This window comes from Scardinius erythrophthalmus (assembly GCF_964197995.2).
Source record: "Scardinius erythrophthalmus genome assembly, chromosome: 21".
NCBI classification, from domain to species: domain Eukaryota; kingdom Metazoa; phylum Chordata; class Actinopteri; order Cypriniformes; family Leuciscidae; genus Scardinius; species Scardinius erythrophthalmus.
The window spans coordinates 29,874,297-29,898,817 of NC_138241.1; the positions used below are offsets into that span (position 1 = coordinate 29,874,297).

The window sequence follows — 24,521 nt, forward strand, 5'->3', positions numbered from 1 at the left end:
CACAGATTTGAGACATTGTACAATAGCAATGTAAAAAAAAAAAAAAAAAAAACTAGATCGCTATATTGTAAATTGGAAATAATGCTGTACACATGCAAAAGATACACACTGGGGTGTTTATGCAAATAGAGTTTAACTCTAAAACATCCCCACACGTTTTTGATTCAGGCTTATCTTAATAGAATCAATCTGCAATCGTGCTCTCTATGATCCATCAGGAATAAACACGTAGCATGGGTTCGCCTTCGTCCTTCATCATTGTCATCATCATGGGTTTGTTGCTGGCTTTTGCATGAGAGCTCGGTTGGGAATCTGTCACTGCCCATATACACATCTGTTCACACCCTCCACTTAGTGTCTCTCTCTCTGTCTGTCTGTCTCACTCTCTCTCTGTCTGTCTCTCTCTCTCTCTCTCTCTCTCTCTCTCTCTCTCTCTCTCTCTCTCTCTCTCTCTCTCTCTCTCTCTCTCTCTCTCTCTCTCTCTGTCTCTCTCTCTTTCTATCTCACTCTCTGTTTGAAGTCTTGACATGCCTCTTCCTCCATTCCAGTCAGCCTGTGAAAGAATCTGTTGTCATCTATGTATTCCCGCTATTATCTCACGTCATTTTCTCTCCCTGAATGAAAGACAGAGAGTGTGTGAAAGCGTAAAGAGATATCTGTGAAGCTACCGAAATGACAGCTTGGCAGATTCTGTCAATGTGGGCTTTTTATCTGTTTATATGTTGTCCTTATTTTTTTTTTACATATTTTGAAGTTAATTACCTATTTACAAATATTGCTACAGTTAATTTAATGCATTTTGAAGGAAATGTTCGTTTAAGTTTTATTTTGTGTGGTTGTCTTGCAGATTTGAATCAGACTTCCCTTCTTCATTTAAATCTGCTGTACATTTACAGTATTGACACTGCACTGGAAATGGATAGTCAAACTTAAGAAGAAAAAGAAAACAGTTCAAACTTTTTGATGCAAAATACGCCCTTCCTAAAATATAAAAGCAGCCATATTTTCATGTGTACAGACCCATATTCTTAAAGTAAAATAATAATAATAATAAGCGTGATTTTTTTTACTAGCTAAATTACTAGCTTTTTTTGTCAGTATACTAAAGGCAAAACAAATTACTGAAATATTATCTTTAATATTTACAATTAGTTGATTATATAAGGAAAATTTGCTTAAAAAACAAAACAAAAAAAATATTATTATAAACTTTACATTGGGACACAATATGACTGTTTATGTAGTTTGGTTTATTGCAAAGGACATTTTTATGATTTAAAATGTTTTAAACTAAACTCTTTAAACTACTATAAAACAACATAAAATGCTACTTTTGTGACCTGAAATCTGGTAGGCTAGTAAAATCTGCTTTGCATGTTTTTTGTTTTTTTGTTTTTTTGTTTTTTTCTCTCTCTTCATTTGATCTGTAGGTACTTTGTACTACATAAGCTGACAAATCTGAAGTTCCTGGACACCAGGAGAGTGACCCAGTGGGAGCGGTCAGAGGCTGAAGCACGTGGAGCTTTCATGAAGGTGGTCAAGCCGAAAAATGACCAAGTAAGTACAGTACTTTGCTATAAAGAAAAAGACTGAGACATATGACACAAACACTAGAAAGACCGATACATATGCCACATACACATACAGGATCAACAGTTAATATAATCCGAGATTAACTGACTGTGTATCCCAGATAATAGCCTGTGGTTTAGTGTGTAACTCAGTAGCCGGTTAAGTGTCTTTACCTTATGAAATGTAGGCGAATAACTAAACACCCTGACCCTGTAAATGATTTGTGTAACCCTCCCCTTTCTGTGCAGATGACTATAAGAACTTAAAAGGCTAAGGCACCGTGAGCTAATCCATCCCACTCCTTCTTAGCTCCCATTGTTTGTTCGTAGCAAATTGTCAGAATCTCTTAAGAGGTTACTTGTACGCTGCTCTTTGAAGACGTGGCCTTTCAATCTCGCCTGGCTGTTTAGAGGAGGGTCTTTTTAATGACCACGACATGACCTCTTTCCGTATGCATGAGCCCAGATCAAAGTGGACGGCGCCTGTCCGATCGGCCTTGACTCGCACGGCGTGACAGCGCTTTCCATCGGAGTGACAGCTCACGTTCAGAACAGTCGCCATCGCTTAATTATCCATCGCACACACAATTATTTCTCTCTCTGGCTTGCGTTTGAAGAAGGCAGGCAGAGTCGTAATCTTCAAACACATCTCCATTCTCTTCTCCTCTAGATTTTATGAAAGAATTGCTTTAGTAAGATTTGATTTCATGTAGTTGTACAGTCATAAAATATTTAGCTTGTGGTTGAACCAGGTCTTTATCTTTTCTTCTTCCCAAGAGCCATAGAGTTAGTGAAGCAAATATGGACGTGGATGCTCATGTAATTGGATGCAGTGTTTTAGATGACAGTGATGCTAATGACACTTTTTTGTTTCAGCATTAAAGTGACAGGAAAAGTGAAAACCATGCAATGAGTTAACCTCATTCAGGCCTGTTTTTAGTTTGGGGGATATTTTGTTGGTTAGAAAATGAGAAAAGATGACTGTAAAGTGGAAAATAAAGTGTTGTGCAACCTGTCTACTCAAATAAGACAAGACATTTCAGGACAAGCCGTTTTGAGAGTGATTGAGATGAATAGATGACCACATGTGAGATGAATAAAACAATTTCAAATTAAACAGTAACATATTGCCACAGTAGACCCATTTTAAGTCCAACCATTGAACAGTTCCAGCATTTAATACTTAGTGGGCATGCTGTTGAAATAGAGAACTGTTTTAAATATCTGGGAACCGAACTAAATAGTGTTTATAGAAGTTGTGCATCTAATCCAAAAGTTTTCCTGAAGTAATCTGGAACCGTTTAGAAATGGTGTAAAAATATTTTACAGAGCATTCTGTCTTTTAAAATGGCGTTGCGTTATGCAAACTTGACATTATTTAACATTATACGTCTATAAAACCTTTGCATCTTATTTTTGTTTTTATGTCTCTGGAGCCATGAGTAATATTGAGTCATTAAATTACATGCATAGCTAACTTGTCATGGTTAAGTACTTTTTTAACGTTATAGTATTATTTTTATGCCTTTTTGTTTTTGCATACTACTGTATATAGTGAATTAAGACAATTTTTCACATTGTGGATAACATCGTTTCAGTCAAGTTTTTTAACATTAAGTATCAAGAACTAACAATAAACAATACTTATGCAGCATTTATCATTCTAGGTTTATCCAACTTGATATGCAACTTGTTAAAATGTATTAGCATATACATAATATGTTAACTTAACTTAGTGAATCGTGTAGAAGTGTCATTCAGATCATTGTACCAATGCATAAACTAATGTTAACAAGTTGAACCTTATTGTAAAGTGTTAAAGTTTCTAAAGTCTGAAAGTCTACAGCAAAAAGACAAGAATATCTCTGGCCTGTCCACTGTCATCACTTAAACAGATTAAATAGACTCTGCTGTAAGGCCTCTGTCCTCTCCACAATAACTGCTATTGTAGGGGCCTAGTGAGAGGGAAAAAGTTGGCCATGCTCTAATGTCCCATGTCTGTGCTTGACGTAGCTGTCACGCCAACGTTTCCCTTGCATTTGTTTTGATTTAGATGAGACATGATGTGGCAGCCATAACAAGCTCTGTGGGGCATGTGTACTCTCTGTCTCTAATTGGCTTCATCATCATGCCGATTGTCTACTGACCAATAGTGCAGGTCACCAATTAATGAGCGCCAGCAACAAACTAGAAGATGATGGCATAATTAGTTATTTGTGTTTGCTTTTTATTCTCCATCCAGTGGGGTGTCTTACGTTTAAAGACATGCTGGCGTTAACATTGTTACAGCAGACTGTAATTAGCTCTTCCTGCTTTTCCAAATTTCCCATCAAACCGGAGTCCTGTACATGACAGCTTGCTGTTGTACTATTGTGGTAGTCTTTGAACGTCTCATCTGTGCCTGTCTGTTAGGTCTTACCCACTGTTTTCTGTGTCTGTTTAGTTTTGCACATTTAAAGAAAGAAAAAAAAAAGAAAGTACATGTTAATAGTACTGTGTGCTTGTACTATGTTAAATTTGTAAAACGAGATAAATGATTATGTTCAACACAGATTTATGATGTTTGGGTTTCTTTTAAATGAATTTTTTACAAATGAAAACTAATATGATGATTAATGTGCTTTGTTTCTTTGAATGTTTAATGGGATCATGTAATGTTTTTCTTTTCAAATTATAAAACATATATAAAACCTTGCTGTACTATGAAAACACTGATCCCAGTCCAAAAAGAACATTTATTAAAATCAAGCTGCAAAAACAGCAGAATTCTGTTTATTTTCATTTACTCTTAAGTTTTGTGAACTCAAAGGAAAGTTCTAAAAACTCATAAAACTTAATTTGATTCAACAATTGTCACTTTTTAAAGGAAGTTTTTGTGTCTGTCCCTTTAAATGCAAATGAGCTGCTTCTCCCAGAGATGGAGAGGCTCAATAAGAAGTGATAACATGTAGACAACTTTTCTGAATGGTTAGTTGATGAAATTATGTAGCTTAAATGTAGTTATCTTCTAGTCATTGATTAGCATATTCTTTCTTGATAATCTATAAATCGTGTTCCGGGGGCCGAGTTTTTTCATATCATACACAATCTTATTTTTTTAGAGACTGTGTGGCTCAGGACAGGACAGGTTGTCTCATCTCGGGAATTACAATTTAAGGCACAGAAAAATAAACTTAATATATATATTTTTTTAAATTAAATTAATATTGATATTGTGATGATTGAATAATCTGATAGCATGATATTAGGCTATATGGTACACTAATATGGCACAATTTTTTTTTAATACAACATGAATACTGTAACAGTAAAACGTTTTCACTCTTTCCAGGAGTTTCAAATTATACCCAAAGCATAAGGCAAATAGCAAAAAGGACAGAAATGACTCATATCACGTTCAGAGTTTTCACTTTATTGTCTCCCAAAGTGACGTTGCACTTACTGAATGTGTTGAAATGTTTGACGTCTTTTGCAGTTTAGTCCAAGGTGACATTTATTACAGCCTGTTGCAAACCTCTTTCTCTTCTGCATTGATTTTTTTTTTTCCCCTCCAACTAGTGGTCCTACAACTATATATTAATGTAAGTGGTTTAAAATGAGCTGTCTCGCTGTTGTTGTCTGGTGTCTCTGCATGGCTGATATGTGCTGGAAGGGAGGGAGGTCGTTTTGCGAGCTATAGTTATGAGGACAGCGTAATTGGGCCTGTGTTTTATTGGATTTCTAGAGTGGTGAAATGGAGTGATCTTCCAGCTTAGAGAGAGAGATAAACAAGGGATAAACAACTACCTGCAGTAAACAAGGAAAAGCAGAAAGGGTATTTAGGATTTTTTTTCCCTCACATCCTTTCCCAAAGACAGGGTTAAGAAAAGGAAAGTGAAAAGCCTTAAGCTGTACTTTTGGGAAACTGGCCGTGTAGGAATGCCATAATGTGATAATTTTTTAGAGGACTCAGAGGTCATGGAATGCGATGCTGTGAAACCACACTGAGGCAAAAAAAAAAAAAAAAAAAATTGTGGATAAATTTGTCTCCATGAAGTGCAGCAAAACCCTTCATAGCATTGTTAATCTTTCACTTTAACTAACCATGGTCTACCAAAACTTACTGAGAACTTTGGTAACCTATTTTAGAAGCTCTTTTTATACAGTGCTCAGCAATATATATATATATATATATATATATATATATATATATATATATATATATATATATATATATATATATATATATATATATATATATATATATATATATATATATATTTCTATAGATATAATATTTCTCAATCAATGGAATATTAGCAACTGAAGGACTTTTTTTAATGAGGATGAAGTAGCTGTTTCACAACATAACTTTTGGTAGCTACGTAAGGATATAATGGCTTTGAAATGTCAACTAGATTATGCGTGGATGAAGCATTTGGCTTTTCTCACCACGATACACAATTTCTCCCACATCCTCCTCCTGGGTAATGAAAAACAGACGGCCCAACTGGAGGAGTTCGAGTCAGGGCTCAGTCCCATCAGTTCTAGTCACACAAACTCGGCTCTCCGTAATCCATGTTGGCAGAGCCAGGAAAGTTATGAGGTCGATCTCCTTTCTGCATTTTTCATATTAATCTGCCTCTCATCAGAGAAGTTCATATCAAGACAGCGAAATAAAAGAGCCAAACTAAGACAGACCACCTCAGTGAAGCTGCCTGATAGCGTGCGATTATTGTATTTTTCAGTTTGTAAGCTCTGTAGAAAGCGAGATGGACAGAATGCTTCTCTTTCTCTCTCTATGTCATCCCTCTTGCGGAATGGTGCCTTATTCATCTCTCTATGAGAGAATTATGACTTCCCTGAAGCATTTAAACATAATAAACAGCAGGCTGTAGAACTGAGCGCCAATGCACCTTCAGTGTTTGCTGAATCATTTTATGGATAAATCTTTCCTTGAAGACACCTATAAAAAATATTGTTGCAATGGGAACTGCAGTTGGCCAAACAGATTGTTCGGAAACAGTCATTACTGCCATTTTCTACAGACATCTCGTCTCTGAGACTAACTTGTGACGGGTATCTTAAGTTGTGTGATTCAGTTTTGCTGATCCACAAAGATACCAGTCAGTTTTATTGCATATATTGTCATCAACACTTTGTTAAATTAAACCAAACAGCTAATATTTTGTGCATGCATGCAGGTGTACAGCCGGAGTGTGCATGCTTGTTTTGTTGTTGGTATGTGAACTTTTTTCTGATCACGGGACACATATACAGTACATACAGGGCCGTGCACAGACCTTTTGAGGGGCATGTGTGGAAACTTAAAAAGGGCACCCCCCTCCCTTTTTTTATTTCTTTTTTTATATTTAAAGGGGTCATGAACTGTTTTTTAAAAAAATATATATTGTTGTCTGAGGTCAACTTATGATGTTCACTTGTTTTTTTACATTCAAAAACATCAAAATGAATAAGTAATAGGCTATTTTCTACCCTGGTTTTGATCCTAGCTCCTGAAACGCTCGGTTTTTATGGGCGTGCCGCATTGAAGACTTGGAAGTAAACGCCCACTGCTATGATTGGATAACAGTTTTGCATAATATAATGAGTTTCATGTACTGCGCGAATCGGTGGGCGGGGCTAAACAGGCAGTGTTAAAGTAGGCGTTGATCTTCTTCTGCGGAGGCGGTGTTTGATACCCTTTGACGTCATAGATCCCCACTTTGTAAACCTGTCGTTCGCTGTGCCTGGTGTCAATGAAAGCTTTTATTGGACTAACAAGGAAGTTTTCAGTTCTGAAACTTACAGGATATTCTTATAGTATGATGACCTCTTATATGCCAAAAGCTCAAGGAAAATTTGATTTCTCAGTTCATCACCCCTTTAAGATTATTTAGTAAGCCCACATAAAAGGAAGAAATGGTCACATCTTCATGACAAATTCAATTACACAAAATAACAGTCTCAAAAGCTTTAGATTTATTCACTATTAATATAAAAATAATAATATAGATAATATATATATACAGGGCTTCAGGGCTTCTTTAGCCCTAAAGGGCTAAAGCCCTAAAGCCCTAAAAAAACATGTTTTAGCCTAGGCCTACTACATTTATACATGTGAAGACGAGCGGAGAGTATAGATTCAAAAATTCGCTAGATAGCGAATACGTGCATATTAACAGTATTGAATTAACCATAACGCAATATTATTACCATAACATGATTAAATGTTAATAAATTAAGTGTATCAGCAATCATAAATCAAAGACGTTATTTCTTAGAAATATATGTTACCTAGGTGACGAGGATCATTCAGTCGCTTTGTGTAAGTTCCAGTACGAAACAGCGCGGTGGCGCATCTGTGCTTATGATTTTCCGATGTTAAAAACAAATGATATGTTGTTGTATTACTTATCAATATATTGTTAACGTTTTACAAAAGTCAAACTCAAATGCAGTTACGGGGTTTTTGACTAACGAATGTGTGCAAATGTGCATTTTGTCCGTCATTAAAACGGCGCTGCGGCATCACATTACATTTTCATCAACAGGTTACAAACTAGTTTGTTGTAGCTATAGGTCTTGGCGCTGTTGCTATTTTCCCGGCGGGATAAATGACTCTTGCGCCAGGCGCAAATCTAAAAGGGGTTGGTCTGAAGCAGCTTCATTATTCATAGGTGTGGTTTGGGCGTAACGTGAAATAAACCAATCAGAGTGTCATCATCGTAATAATGTATGATTTGCAAAAATGAAAACTGCTGCTTCTGTGTAGATGAGAGAATCAAAGTGTATGCGCGTTGTGCACACGCTGCATTGATTATGGCCAAGCATGCACCCTTAAAATAGCATATGAATAACATGCGCAATTGTTTTCTAAACCTGCAAAATAGCATGAAGGAACGTTTGCGCCGGAACACGCCTCCTTTTTTGCGCTGAACCGCCCAGGGAGCGCAAGTTCATTCCCTAGTTTAGCGACGTGCTTCTGTGGAGGGAAAAGCGCGCTTTGCGCGGGTGCAAAATAGGAATGATACATGCGTCGGTGTACAAAGTCAATTGCGCTGGGTGCAAGATAGGGCCCCTAGTGTTTAATACTTATTCAAACAACAAGATCTTTGTTTACCCTTGCAAAACTTCGTTCAGCTGCTTTGTGCTCTGCGGCTGCTGCGGAGCTTCAGTTCATTCGGTCAATATAGAGGGGGTGGAGTTATCAGGTTTACTGACAGTTTGAGGATCGAACAAGATTTATACAAGCTCTTTTTAAGAACTTTCATTGGCTAAATATTTTTAAGACAGACAGACGTAAAGGGTGACCAGTAGCATTGATTTTTTTTGCAGAGGAAAAAAAAACACCACCACCACCACCAAAAAAAAAAAAAAAGGGTCAACCCTACCGTACATATCTGTCTATGTATATATCAAGACTGGAAGATTATTTTTATTTTTTATATAATATTTTTTTATATAATATTATAATATAAAGTACCAAAATAAACTTCATAACAACAATAATAATAATAATGAATATTATTATTATTATTATTATTATTATTATTATTAATGACTGAATATTTATAATTTATAATATTAATATAAGGTACTAAAATAAATGTATTAATTTAATAATAATAATTTTACAATAAATACAAAATTGGCTGCCAATTAATTTGTAATTTATTATTATTATTATTTTAGTATTTTATATTAATATTATACAATTATATATAAAAAAAGAAATATTCTTCCATTCATTGATACTACTACTAATAATAATAATAATAATAATGTGTTAATATTATTATTGTTATTACTATAAAGTTTATTTTCGTACTTTATATTATAATATTATAAAAATTATATTATCAAAAGTAAAAAATATTCTTCCTGTAATTAATTATTAATAATTAGAATACATATTATTATTATTTATTATTATTATTATTATTAACCCAAATACGTTGTCGTAATATTATACAAATTTAATTATCAAAAGTAAAAAATATCCTTCTGGTGATTAATAATAATAATAATAAATATTATTAATAATACATCATAACTGTAATAGTAATAATAATATTAATAATATTACAGTTATTATTATTATTATTAATAGTACTAATAATAACACAAATTCTTCCATTGGTACATTTGAAATAAAAGAAGAACATCAATATAAACATGGCATCAAGTCCCTCAGTTCTGATCAAAATCACAGTCTCTGTCCATCATCGTCTTTACGGTCCCTGTACTTCCTTTGTGGAAGAGGGTAGCTATGAGAACACTGTCTCCCCCATGTGTCAGAAAACATGGTTTGGATTTCCCCTCATCTCTCCTGAGGGACACGGGCTGGGACAGATTTTTCCTTCTGGCCTGAGGTGTCCAGCAGCGAAGTGTTTGGACCTCGGCAGGATCAGGCCGCTGAAAGTGCTCTGGCAGCTGGAGTTTTTGGGAGGTCGTCGTGAGGGCACAATCCGCAAAAACAGCCGCAATTAGAGTGAGTGACTCATAGTGTCCACATAAATCATATGACATTGCACATCATAAACAGACTGTAAAACTTTAAAGCACAGTTAATTGTTAGTAATAGCTGCACGATTGATTTATGACCCTGTACAAAGCCAAGAGATAGGGGCGGATGACCTCAATGTCACGTCACTCTTATTACACAAGTGATATATTGCATATTTCGGCCTGAAAACAAGCAGATGTTTTTGAGGAGTTTTGTTTGAACAGCCACAATGATGTTTCCCATTTGCATTGCTTAATGGAAATTGAGGGAGAACGGCCCATCTGTCCCTTGCATTTGCTCAACTGCTTTGAGATATGGATAAATGAAGCTGTAAAATTACAGTATTGAACTTAGATGTTGTCAGGGCTTCTTTCCTCGCTTTACACAAAACCAAAACAGAGGAAAAATGTCTTGTATCATTGACATCAATATGCAAAACCCTTACAAATACAGAGTTGTTGTTTTTTCATAATTTAGATTCTGCTTAATCATAATTAGTCTCATCTAATGTATATATAGCACACAAAGCTTGACAGTTCTTATTGGTCTGTTTAGCTTTTTTTTTTTTTCATGCCAGTCTACTATTGTGGTATAATCTATTGTGGCATAAATTGCACTTTAAAACAGAACAAACTGGTTTGTGATATATGTCAGTCTCTCTCTGTCTAAGTGGGCAGTTTCTGGCCTGAATAAGTAGGAACGTTGGTCAGAACTTTTTTTCTTCTTCCATTTAGTTAAGGCCTGGTCGAGAGAGAGAGTAATAATGAACCAAGCTGGAATTTCTCTAGCTGACGGATGCCCTCCGTGCTTCCGCTGTTAGCGTGGAAGTGGGCAGCGCAGTTCTGCTATCGCTACTAAGTGAGCTGTTTTTTTTTTAAGTTCCAACACTTATTCAATGATGTTTTTGCAATTACAGAGACACAGACAAGCATGTCCCACAGCGCCAGCACTCATAGTTTAATTACAGTTTAACTTTTCAGTTTTCCTCTGATGATTGTAAGATGTTGCCAGGCTAATTAAACACAGATGGCTTATTCTGAAAGACCTCAGCATGCGTGCGTGTTGCCGCTCAGGTCCGTGCCAGTGTTAGCGTTTGGAGATAGAGCAGATCATTAGGCATATATAAAATAATCCTGCGTCTGATTGTATCATATAATGCTAATTGTGTCATTGTGATTTATAAACATATGCAAATAAGCCAGTGCCGCTAATGTTGCAATTGTAACACTCAATTTGTGTTTCATTAGGGTGAGGAGATACTGATAGCGCTTTATCACTCAGTTGATCTGCTCTAAAAGATCCCAGACAAAATGTTATACCTCTGGAGAATGTAACTTTGATTAAAGGGAAACACTGCTGCAAAAAAAACACCAAATTCTCAACTATGGAGTATAGAAATGACTATGATTAAAACCATGCATATACAGTGGGTTTTTTAATTAATTGATTTTTTTCAACAAAATATTTGTAATATTAAAATAAAAAATAAAAAAATCCTAAATGAAAGTTATTTATTTAACACGCTATAGTGTTTAAAAAAAATCCTGATTACAAAATTATCATCAGATTTTTATTAACAAACTGCAACAAGTGCTGCTATCAATCAAAGCAAAATACTACATATTCAGACATTTAAATGTCCATTCCATTTTCAAATTGTTATATAGGTAATTTAATTTGTAATTACTTTTTCTTTACTTTTACACTATATGCTATTTTCCTTTTTAAGTAAAAAACAAGTTTTTTTTATTTATTTTCTACAAACTTATACCTAAACATCTTCATATTCACACGCAGCAGTGCGTTGCAAGAGCGGCACTAATTGTATGCAGTGCTTGGCGGCAGTGAAAGTGGCCGTGACAGAGATTGAGTGTTTTTCGGTCCCAGGGGGCTCTGAGCTTTTCTCACCCCATGTCAGTGGCTCCCTGTTGGGGCCCTGAATCTCAGACCTGCAGGAGAGCTGGAGCCAAAGAGGCAGCAGGAACTCTTATTACAGGGGCCGGTCGAACCCAAACAAGCCTTCAGACCCAATTCCCACTCTTTTCTGAAGTCACTGCTACTGAAAACAACTAGCAAAGATCACATTACACCTCCCCTTCTCTTATTTTATATGGAGCCATATACTGTGTATATATATATATATATTTCCAAGAATGAACAAGAACTAGGTGCATAAATTCCCATGTTGTGAAGGAGCGAGTAATTGAAAACTCTTTGTAGCAGCACTTTGACTGGCCCGACAAAAGGGGCTGAAGTTATGGGAACTCTTCGCTCAGAGCAATACTTGTTGACTTGCAGAATTCAAGGAGGATGCCAAAAGGAAAGTTGCCCTATTCAAGTTTTTGCTTACACAAGGCCTCTTTGTGGTTTTTAAAGCTTGTCAGACACGTCAGGCCCAGTAAGAAACAGTATATTGTTTCCAGCACTTTGGATTCCTTTCCTTCTGACATCTGCCAGTCTGTAAAGATGATAAATTCTTGCCTCATTAGCCAGCGGTGTGGGATTACAGCCTGACAACACATTAATCACTTGCCTCTGTGGCAGGCCCCACTTGCAATAGGCATTGTTAACAAAACTTTTCTAATATGTCACTCTCCTCTCTGACAGGCCGTAATCAATCATCCTGATTGACAGAGCTGATAGATTACACTATTTATGCTCTGTGTAATGAAAGATAGCGTTTCCACCTACTGTCATTCCTGAGATAATGATAGCCCACCTCTGTTAAGCAACATACACACACAGTGCACAGAAGAAAGGAGGAAGAAGAAAAGGCAAAGCAGACAAACGCTGGCATGCATTGTGAACTTTAAGCAGACAATGTTCTACTCCTTGGTGGGTGTCTCTTTTTGTCGAGCGGCATTGTTTGGTAATACGGGCTCGCTTTAAGGAAGGCTTCGACAGCGACACCGCCATTGTGCGCTCACCGGAGCTCGTGTTCTGGCAGGGAAAAAGTCGACTTTGTCTACCTGAGGATTCAGTTTCCACTGCCTCATTGTGGAGGCGAAGCTTTTGTAGGGTTTTTGTTTTTCCCGTCGGGAGGGAACGCGAACGACAGCGACGAATCTGTGGGCCGAAACGTAATGATCGCGTGATTTATAGCGCACCTCTTATGTAAATTTTTCAAATATTGGCAAAATTACCAGTAATTTGCGCTTTCTCATTTTCCGTTCGGCATCGTTCGCCTGTGTCTATTAGCGTCTAATAGCAGCTAATACGCGTTCTGGGCTTTGTTTATAATCTGGTTTACTTCATTGCTTGTGCATTTGCACTGAATCTCCACATATTCTTGCTGAAGGGGCTGCTGCGAGGAGTGCCATTTCAAAAAGAGGAAGCGAATGAAAAAGAGGAATAGTCCATCATGCACCTGACAGCTAGCGAATTTGGTGCTTTTCTTGTGAGACAGTGAGCTGTCAGGAAATTAGTTAACTGGAGCATATTGTGGAGAGGCAGGTAATTTAGCCTCATTGATGGCATCACATAATGGCTCACAGGAGTCAGCTCCCTGACCTGCCAGTTCTTTGTGTATAATGCAGAATTTAGTGGCATGCTCAATGCATTCTGTCAGCTGCACGATTGGATTCTCAGCCCACTGTATCTCAGCCTGCAACATATTGGTCAATTATTTCTGAGGCTGTCAATGCTAGGAGGCACTGTTATTTAGTGTGTGTTAACTTTGCATCATTAAGACGCCGCGCGACAGCGAGAGACATTCCCGAGCGTAATTTATTTTGATACGGGCACCGATAACCTTCATATTGTTTGACCTCCTGTTATGTTATGGAGGAAGTGGAAAATTCAACAGCTGTTGACGGTGTTACGTTCAGATTCTTTTTAATCTAGCGCTTAAGTTCAATACTCTTAGAGTCAGTGCCTATTTGTTATTTTGTTTTGTTTTTGTCGTTAGCCATCAGACAGTTCGCATTTCCCCATCTCCGGTTAGCCTGCTTGTCATCCCGCCATTGTTATATCCATATATAGCAGTGCTTTATGAGATCCCAACAAGAATATAGCAGCTCAGTATGCCATAAAATAATCAATCACCCTCAGCACTGTGTATGCATGCCGCGGCCCTGCCTATATGACGTAATTGCATTAGTCAATTAATATTCTCTATTTACGAGACAAGCCATCGAATAAACCATATTACTGCTTTGACAATGTTGACTTTTATTTAAGATGAGTTTAATGGCTACTAACAAGCCTAGCTGTAAATAAACAGCCCATGTGGGTGGTGAAGAACCAGAGTACAAGAAGCCTTGGGCTGCTGAAACCGAATGAGTGTGTGAACGTTAAACGTGTCCATAAAAGCAGTAATTTAGGCATTTGGATGGAGAAGATTAATGAGAAAGCTGAGTGAATGAAGCAGCATTGCGAGCCATGGCTATAGACCAAGCCTACAGTTCTTTTTCTCCTCAGCAGGCAGATGGGTATATAATTCATGTCATGAGGGGTCACGCAGGGTAAACCTGTGCTAATAGGTAGATGTGCACACATGAGCAGAGGGGTGGAGTTAGGTTGCAGATCTGCTCTGTTTGAGAACAAAAAGCCGAGGCCTGCGTGAGATTTCCTGAAAGTCCGCACCAAGGTCCGAACCAAAGTTCATGTTTTGATACATTGTATACATTCGGTTAGTTTTGGTTTGGTTTCACATTGCAATTATGCGAGCGCACTAAAGAACTTTACATGACATACTTGCGTCCTGTCGTAATCATCATCTATGTGGGCTGCATCCTGACATTGATTGGTTTGTAAACGGACGTGCGTCTGACGTCAGCGTGTTGTTAATTCGCCGGTCTGGAAATCCGGACCAAACAAGTTAGGTGTGAAAGGGCCCTAAAGTGCACTGCACTTTTACTTTGCACTCAGGATAGAGGTGGGCATATAGACCCCCAAAAAAATCATATCTGCTGTAGTTTTTGGCTGAATGACGATGTGCGATACATCTTGGAATTTTCTACTATTTTTTTCTACTTTTTTTCCGGACACGTTAACAGTATCTTACGAGTTATTCTGAAGCCCTTAATATAAAGCATGCCTCATGTTTAGGACAAAATGGATAATGCACTTTCCCCACAGCAGCTCACTATGTATCCTCCTCCAATATCAAACTACTGTATACCTGTATAAACGGTATTGCCTTATCCTATATTGTTTATAAAAATATATTGATATATCGTACAAACTTGATATACTGCCCATGGGGGCATATCCAAATCTTTGCCCAGTGAAATGCTCTCTAGAATTAATATGCATTGTTTAACTTTCAGGGAATTTTTTTTTTTTTAAAGACTTTAAGTGTTCTCTTAAGACTAGGATGGTGATGTTAAAGTAATGCGACCGTGGTGTAGTCTTTATAGCCTATATTTAGCTTTCTACCTGTGGTGATTGTACCTATGCTTCAAAATTCATAAAAATTGTGTGAAGATTACCATGTTGAACAAAACAAAAATGTAAGAATCATAAACTTTTGTTGGTCACAGAGCTTATTTTCTGCAATAACCTTAAAATCAGTGGGAAATCCTTATAGAGTTTTGTCGAGGGACTTCCTAAAAAACATGTCATCCCTACATGCACTCTATTAGCCTTAAAAAAAAATATACATATATGGCCAGTTTGAAGAAAAAAAAATCAGGAAAGAAAATTCTTCCAGTAATTTCATTAATTTTGATAATTTAATTGTAATTAGAACTAAATAGATTTAAAGAGAATTTGGCATTAGCATGTTGCTAAGCTAACAACTCTATACTCTAAAACAGTGGTTCCAAAACTGGGCCCCAAACTGTTGATTTAGTTTAATTTATTGCTTTATTTATTATATAAATAATTAAATTAATGGAATTTTAAGAATTTGACATAGAACACAACACATACATTTAATAAGGTTAGAAAAACATTGCCCTTATAAAGGTAAAATAAAAAATGCACCTGAAAATCAATTTAAGGGGGCAGATATCGTCCCTTTATGAAAGAGGTGTGACTGCAGTCTAAGTGGAAGAGATGGGGTACGCAGAAGGATGTTAAATGAAGGGTGTACACCACTGTAAAAAGTTTGGGAACCACTGCTCGAAAAGAAACATAGCACACACAAACACACAAAAGTGTGAACACTATCTCAGGTATGTTTGGGACTGTGAGGGTTAATCGTGTTCATTATTCACGGTGCATTCTTAATGCAGCAGCCCTCCACATTGTTGAATGGCCTGTGAGAGGGAGGCCCATTCTCCTCATTCACACTATGAAAGGAGAGAGTCTCTGATCCATCAGAGCACAGGCCTCCTGCAAACCCTGTGTGCCTCTGGGGTCGCCCACAGGTCAGCAGGGTCAAGTGATACTCACACCACATTCATCCTTTACTTACAAGAGACAGAGAAAGAGATTGAGGGAAAGAGAAAGACCCCTTTTAAAACCTCAAACCCCAAACTATTCAAATTGGCTGCATAGCTCACCCTCCATCATTAGTGCCATGTACATAAATGCTGAGGAGTCAAATGAGTAATTTTGTCTCGTTTTCCATCTAAACATCTGATATCTGAATCACCTGATATGTTGTGTTCTGAAGGATCGTGTGACACTGAAGTAATGTCTGCTAAAACATTATATTAAATACATTATTTATACAAAATACATTTTAAATACAAAAACAACAAACTTTTGACTTTGTTCTGAGAACATATCTATTTTTTCTTTTTTATCAACCGGCACTAAATCTAGATTTTAGATTTATGCTTAAAATATGCCAATGTGTTAAGATAAATAAAAATAAAATCTCTAAAATAATCATCTTAAAATGTGTTCTTAAATTTCTCTAATTTAATGGGTATTTAGACAACTAGTGCAAAATACCCGTGCAAAATCAGTTTTTGTGTGTGTTTTTAGTAATTGTTGGTTTGGTGTGATTGAATGCTCATTGTTACAATTACACAGCAAAAGTTCAGTGACATTTTTATTAGTGCATGGTAGAAAGTACACAGTGAACTCCGAGAAAACGCTATGTTTGAGCAAACAGTTTGTGAATAGGCTACTATAAATGATGCCTGTGAAAGAGAGAGCAAACAGTTTGTGAATAGGCTACTATAAATGCTGCCCGTGAAAGAGACTGTGAACGCATTGAATAGGATATGTTTAGTTGGTGAATAGCATAGGCTACTATTACACAGCAGCGATAACGTTAAGCGCACCAGAATGAAATATAATATTCAGAAGTAAACAGCAGAGCTGACTTACAGATTCAGTTTACATCCACAAATGAATAAGCGCGTCGCGATTCAGGGAGCAGTGCAAAGTGCCTGTGCAAAATCAGTTTTTGTGAGCTGATCGCCGTCAAAAAAGTTCAGGAAATATTTCTTAGTGATGTCTGATTTCAACAGTTTTAATATGATAGCATTTTCAGGGCTCTCAAGTTTTGAACTGAGTTCAGAGTGAGATTTTGGCGGCGGCCGCAGGGGTTTGGTGGGGACGGGTGTCTGATCTCATAAATGACACATATTCTTACAAATAAAACACAGTAATTTGCACAGTAATCTGCACAGTAATTTGATCAAATCTAAACATGTTAATAAAAACATTACTATTAGTACTCTTATAAAATTCAATCAGGCAATCATACATTTGACAATTTTATATTTATATATGAATGTCAAGAATTCAGAAGTGTAGGCTATATATAAATAATATACAATTAAATTATGCTTATTTTAAATGTATTGTGCAGGCTAGGTATAAAAAATATATGCTTTTAATAATCTTTCAGTGCGCAAAACCATGATAATATGCTGCTGTAACCGGACGAGGCGCGCGCGCTGTTTGAATACTGAATGGAGAATGATTGACAGCCGCAGAGGAGGGAAAACGAGTTTCCATAAACTTTAATTTAATGATGTAAATAGACTTCTGTACCTCACATTAAGCTATGGAATGGCTTCAGATGACTTTGTGAAATTATAAATCAGACCTAAAGGCCCGTTCACACCAAGGACGATAACTATAAAGATAACGATAAAGATATAATTCTAAAAATCGTTCTCCATATTAAAGAATAACAGAGTTCACACCACAACTATAACGATAAAGATATGAGGAACGATATCGTTGGGATCACTTTCAGAACGATTTTTTTCCAGCTGTCAAACGATAAAACACTGACAGCCAATCAGAATCCATTCTAATTTAAAGGTCTCGCGGATTTAAAATGGATCTGGATCTGGATCATCCGGGCGCGCGCGTGCTTAGAATAAAAAGACCGTTATCGGTCATTGGTGTGGACGCATATATAGTTATCTTTATCGTTATCTTTATAGTTATCGTGCTTGGTGTGAACGGGCCTTGACCCTCTCTGACCCAAGTCACCCAAACTGACGTGTGTCGCTGTCGCACAAGCCTGTGAAAATCTTACCCAGATACAGCTATTTTCTGATTGGCTGTTCGGTAGCTATATTTTTTTATTTGATTAGCTGGTGCGTGTCAGGGCCTTCAAAGCTCTATGAGGAACTCACTTGATTCCTCTACCTGTTTCACTGTTTAAAAAATAGCGCCGCAACTTGGTGGGCGTTATAATGTCTCTGCATGAGAAATACAAGGTGTGGCGTGTGAACGGGTTGAAATGCGTGTGTCTCACACCCAATGCGTGAGACTTGAGAGCCCTGCATTTTGAAGAAAAAAGTGTCATGAATTTATTGCATTTTTGGGGAAAAATAATCCGTTTTTATAATAAATCTTTGAAAATCCAAATCTGGATTTGAATTTTTTATGATATTATAACCTAAAGATGCTATGTGAAAGTTTGAAACAGAAAATAGTGGTTTTCATCTTGCCACTTTCTTGGTAAAGAAAACACATTTTTACTCAAATTAATCAAAATGGATTTATCACGTTTTGGAACCAAACTATAATATTCAGAAGTAAACAGTGTAGCTGACAGACTGTCAGAATGTTTATTTTTAAACCACAACCTTCTTGGGGCTTCTTTGACCGAAACAACCCTCTAGTGTCAGAATGTTTATTTTTAAACCACAACCTTCTAAAAATGATATATTTAACAATATCTTTTGCATTTCTCATCCAAACAACGTCAAACTTGGCACTGCACTTACTCGTGTCCGTAGCGAGACACCTGTCGAATTTGAAATCCATCGGACTAACGGTTTGAGAGATATGTGGTTAAAACACAGACACACACACACACAGACAGACGGACATACAGACAGACACTCAGACAGACAGACGTTCCTGTAATTTATAGATAGATTGTGCTGGGGAAAAAAGGTATTTTTTTTTTATTTTTTTTATTCATTTCAGTGTTAGCTTTGGGCTGATAAGTAACCACGGAGAACACCCTAGCAACCACATAGCAACATCCAAACAACCAGCCAGAGCATCCTAGCAACCACACAGAAATCCATAGCAACTTCCTGGGCAACCACCCAGAACACCCTAGAAGCCACATAGCAACACAAAAACAACTACACAGAACCCCTTACCAACTGTCTAGCAGTGCCCTAGCAACTACCCAGAACACCATAGCATTGGGCAGCGAGTAAAAAAAAATGTGGTGAATGGGCACTGGCCATTAATGAATGGCAAATATACTGTACATCTTATTTTTAAGCTTGACTGGCATTGTGAACGTTTAAGTCATTTCTTGGATTTCCTCATGCTGATGAAGTAATAAATGAGCATGTTGACGTTTGTAACCAGAGAGGACGCTTTACCCAGTTAAATGTTGGAGTAGGCTTCATCTTGTTTTTTAATTAACAGTATATTGCACAGGTGTTGAGGACAGTTGTGACTTCTGACATTAGTGTCTGGCTATTAATACCCAGCATGTGACCTTCGGGAAGCTGGCATTCACTGTGGAGCTGACAGATTCATGGCTCTGTTGCCCTGAATAAGGTTGTCACATATTTTTAAGTGCTTGAAACAGATCCAGGATGCCATAAACCTCAGACATTTTAATTCAGGCTGAACTGTAAGTCAGAATTTGCCGTATAAACGTTGGCCCTTGAATAATACAGACAAGGCTAATAGCTAGGATTAAAGCATTACTTGGACTTATTCAAGCATGATAACATCCCCGAGCAGCCATCAAGTTTCACCCTGTGTAAACCATAAATTCCAAATGATGTGAAGTCATGAGGTGAAATCGCAGTAGAAACTCCATCTCGAGCAAAACTCTTAGCTTCCCGTGCGACGTGCGTGTCAGTCGTGTCCCGCAACTCCATCCGTGAGAAGGACACGTCTGGTCATTGTGTTTAATCTGCACGCTCTAGACTGCAGGTTGCATTGAGGGACTGCAAAGGGAGAGTTGGGTTACGGCACCACCAATGCTCTGTTGACAGAGAGAAGGGTGGAGGAGAGCCAGTCTGCCCTCTCTGCAGGTGTTACAAAGGTGCGGATTCCTTTCCAGCTGCTGCCAACCGAGTGCTGAGATACAAACTGACAACAATAAGCTATTATTGAGGCTTCCTTCCTCTCCTAGTGTATAAAAGTCACAGTTGTAACCCTGCGCTCCGACACAGGATAAAATAATATCTCTGAATCACCTGATATTGGCAGTGGGAACAGTAGCCTGCCAGTGGCACAATAGCCACTGCCTTGCCATGTTTGCTCGCCAGCTGGAAGCAACAGTCGACGGGCTTGTTTCAGGTAATGTGATAAGTGGGCTGTTCCTACTTTCATCACACCTCTTCCAAAAGCACAAGGGACCTGGCCCTTTTCTCAGCTGTAAAGCAAGACTCAGCCGTTAAATCAGATAGGTTTACCGTATCCTGTCATATCTCATCAGACTTCCAGACAGCTCTCCTCCATTCCGCAGACATCGAAACAGTAACATGTCCCTACAAAACGCTTCATGTTTTTCTAATTTAAAAAGTCACTCAAATAAACCTTACTTGATACTCGTCTCGGAGTTGCTTCTAAAAGGTTGCATGTGCTATCAGAGGAGAAAACGAGAAAGAAAATAATGCCACGGACTAGACGTAGACGTTTTCTCTGATCAGAGGGGAAAAAAGAAGCTTCTGACTGCTTTCATCAGTTTGCAGCGCTGTTTTTGGGGCAATCCTGGATGTCATTCATGTCAGGACTGGCTGACACCTGTCTGGTGTGTGGGGCTGGTCTGAGCTCTCTGTGTGTCTGTCAAGCGCTTGAGAGACTGTTTGTTTCCAGGCCGCTTTTGAGCCAGACGCCTTGCTGGCGCTCCAGGCCATGACCAGACTTTGAGCTCATCATGCCAGACATGACAGGCCTCCTTCTCTTTGGTGTTAAGAGTGAGTACGCTCTGTAGCCCAGTGGGGGAACCGTTTCAAAATGGCGGCTGACTTTTTTTTCATCCAGCTTCTCTTGAACTGCACATCACAGGGAAGATCAATATTGTCTTTGCTAATATGATTCTCTTGTAAGTTCAGCATCCACCTTCTCTGTATACTACACTACTTCCAGATTTGTGTACTATGGGAAATTGTTCACTTTGTTATCAGAACACAAGGACTTGAATTGGTCTAACTGTCCTTTAATCGTTAACATTAACATGAAATACAGATCGCCGTTCTTTTTACCTGTTAGCTGATGTATTTCTTAATATATATATAATAATATATATTTAGCACAGGACTTGATTTTATCCATCTGGAATTGATTGGATCATGAAAAGTGGCTTTTCCCAGAATCAGTCCCGGTGTTAAGGTAATTTGACTTGATTTTAAAGGTAATTTTGATTAATAATGTATGTATTTTACACACACACAAAATGCTTTAACAGGTCATTTTGCACAGTTTAGTCAGAAAGCTTCTTGACCTTTCCAGTCTGTCTTTGTTTATTCCATTCATCATTCAGTTTTTATTTACTAAGCCGTGCTATCTTTGATTAGTCATATAATCTCTTTAACACTGAGGGATATCTATGTCATGACTTAGGCTGGCAAGCTTGCCATCAGTATCACATTTTGAAGGCATCTGCTTGCCTGTCTTGTGAAATGAGATATAGTGATGGTTTCATATTCTAACTCAAGATTAATGTGGTTTTTTACAGCCTGCTGGGAGCTGCAATTGTACATGTCACTATAACATAATATCTGGCTTTAAAGACATGACTATTCATTTTAATGGCCTTTTCGACTCACAATTGAACATTACAATGCATACTCGTCTCCGAGCTCACTCATCACTCATTATGATGCCATGTCATCATAGTGCACATATCCATGGAAGTTCATGCCCAGTAGAGCTTGCTGTTAATCAACTTCCTTGTTTAGCTCCTACTAGCTCTAAAGAAATTTGATAAGGCACTGGCACTCCCTATATGATACTCAGTTCAGAAGTTCATTTTACCTCTTTAATGTCAAATATTTCTAAGTGAAGCTGTTTATTCAATGACTGATCTCAGTCAACACTTAGAATAATCAGGTTTAACAAAGATGTTTGCAACAGGGAACACTGCAGAAAGACTTGTTTCACAACCCATCCATTTTCCATCAGATTTCCATAACTGGTCACTGACCCGACATGTCTTGCCTCTTTGAACACTCTTGTTTATCTTCAAATAAACAAATCTTTAACTGAATAATAGGCTTAGACCTGCTTACACGAAATCTCTCGCTCAGATCAAATGTTCTGTTATTTTTCTTGCGTTATTGTTGGATGAATGGGGGCCATTGCTGGCTGGTACAAATATTTTCGGTTAGATAATCCAGTAATGTTTCGCTTTGCACTTTGTCCAAACACACAGTTCTTTTTGAGTCCAGCTGCACATGACCAGAACGCTTTGTGGGAGCAGAGTTTGATTAAACAGAGCCGGTAATAGCCATGAGCTCATGACTTGTGGTGTACATCATTTATTTAGACATTCCATCATAGTGCCTGTTTGCTCTTTCACAGTTGTCAGTTGTTTTAACATTAACCGATGACTCAACATTAACTGATTTATTTTGCATAAAGGTGCAGTGACTTTGACATGTCTACATTTTTGTACAATTTAGTATATTTTTTTGTAAATATTTGCATATACACTTAAATGGTTCAAAAGTATGCGATCAGTAAGTTTACTGTTAAATTGATCAAAAGCGACAGTATAGACATAATATTACAATAAATACAAAATAAATGTTTTAAACTTTCTATTCATAAAGTAATCCTTAAAAACAAATGTGTCACTGTTTCCACAAAAAAATATTAAGCAGCAAAACTGTTTTTAACTGACAATATTAAGAAAGGTTTTTTGAGCCGCAAATCAGCATTTTAGATTTCTGCACATCAGATTTCTGAAGGATCATGTGACACTGAAGACTGGAGTAATATTCTGAAAATATTTTTACAGTAATAAATGACACTTTAAAATACATTAAAACATTAAGTTTGAATTGTAATACATTTCAAAAAGTTATTTCTTTTTATACTGTATTCTGATCAAATAAATTTTCAAAAACATAAAAAAACTGTACTGACCCCAAACTTGTGAACAAAAGTGTATATAAGTGTAGCAAGAGATCAAAATTGTTTACATTTTTAGCTGTCAACAATAAAATATTAAATTAGCTTTTTGCTACAAATAATTGAATAACAGTTCAACAGACTTTATCAAAAAAACATTTATTGTGTGATTTTAATTAACTAAATGCGTTTGAGACAGCCAAAGCATGTAATGTGTTTAGAACTGAACGCTTTCCATGCTAAGTTTATTTTTTGTAAAAAAATAAATAAATAGATAGATAGATAGATAGATAGATAGATAGATAGATAGATAGATAGATAGATAGATAGATAGATAGATAGATAGATAGATAGATAGATAGATAGATAGATAGATAGATAGATATACAGAGTAGCTGTTAAAAATGTATTTTAGCTTTATTGACCAATCAGCATCCTGATTTTTTTTTTATAAATAATTTTAATGCATGTTATCCAACTAAAATGTTGTCCCCTCAGGGCTAGACCACGAGAGCTGTATTTAGAGCATCTCAGCTGTGTGTTTTTGTGTTGTTATGTCACCCCCTCTCAGGCGGTGTTTGTTTAGCGCTGCCCGCAGGCCCGAGCTGCGCGGATTGTGACCTCAGTGAATTTCCGCAGTGCGTGTGACATGGAGGCCAGGCCGCTGCAGGTATACATGTGTCCCGCCACGCTGCGTCTCTGATCTATACTCACCCACACAGCTGAAGAGGCCACAGACACTGCTATATCCACTCTCACAGATTATGCTCCTTGCCCGGGAGAGAAAGATAAGGATGAAATAACCAAGCATATTCTCTAGCACGGTGCTGTGTAAACATCTGTGTTTTACCTGTCATTTCCCCTGAGAGCTGTCTCATTTCCTTTATCTCACAGCGCTCAGCGTTCTGCATGAAATTTGATCCTGCCCTTTCTCCTGCTCTACATGAATGCCATTTTGTCAAACAGGAAAGACATTCTTCATGGGATGAGTCGTTTAACATTTGTTAAATGTGGCATTCACCAGTGTGGTGGACCGCGGT

General features: G+C 37.4%; 1 protein-coding gene across 1 annotated transcript in view; it reads left to right on the forward strand.

Moving 5' to 3' along the window:
• Nucleotides 1-24,521, forward strand: part of lrmda (leucine rich melanocyte differentiation associated) — a 294,439-nt gene that overhangs the window by 192,944 nt on the left and 76,974 nt on the right. The window contains exon 5 of the mRNA XM_081351866.1: nt 1,431-1,557. Within this exon, the coding sequence (XP_081207992.1) occupies nt 1,431-1,557 (127 nt within the window). The remainder of the gene's footprint in view (nt 1-1,430; nt 1,558-24,521) is intronic.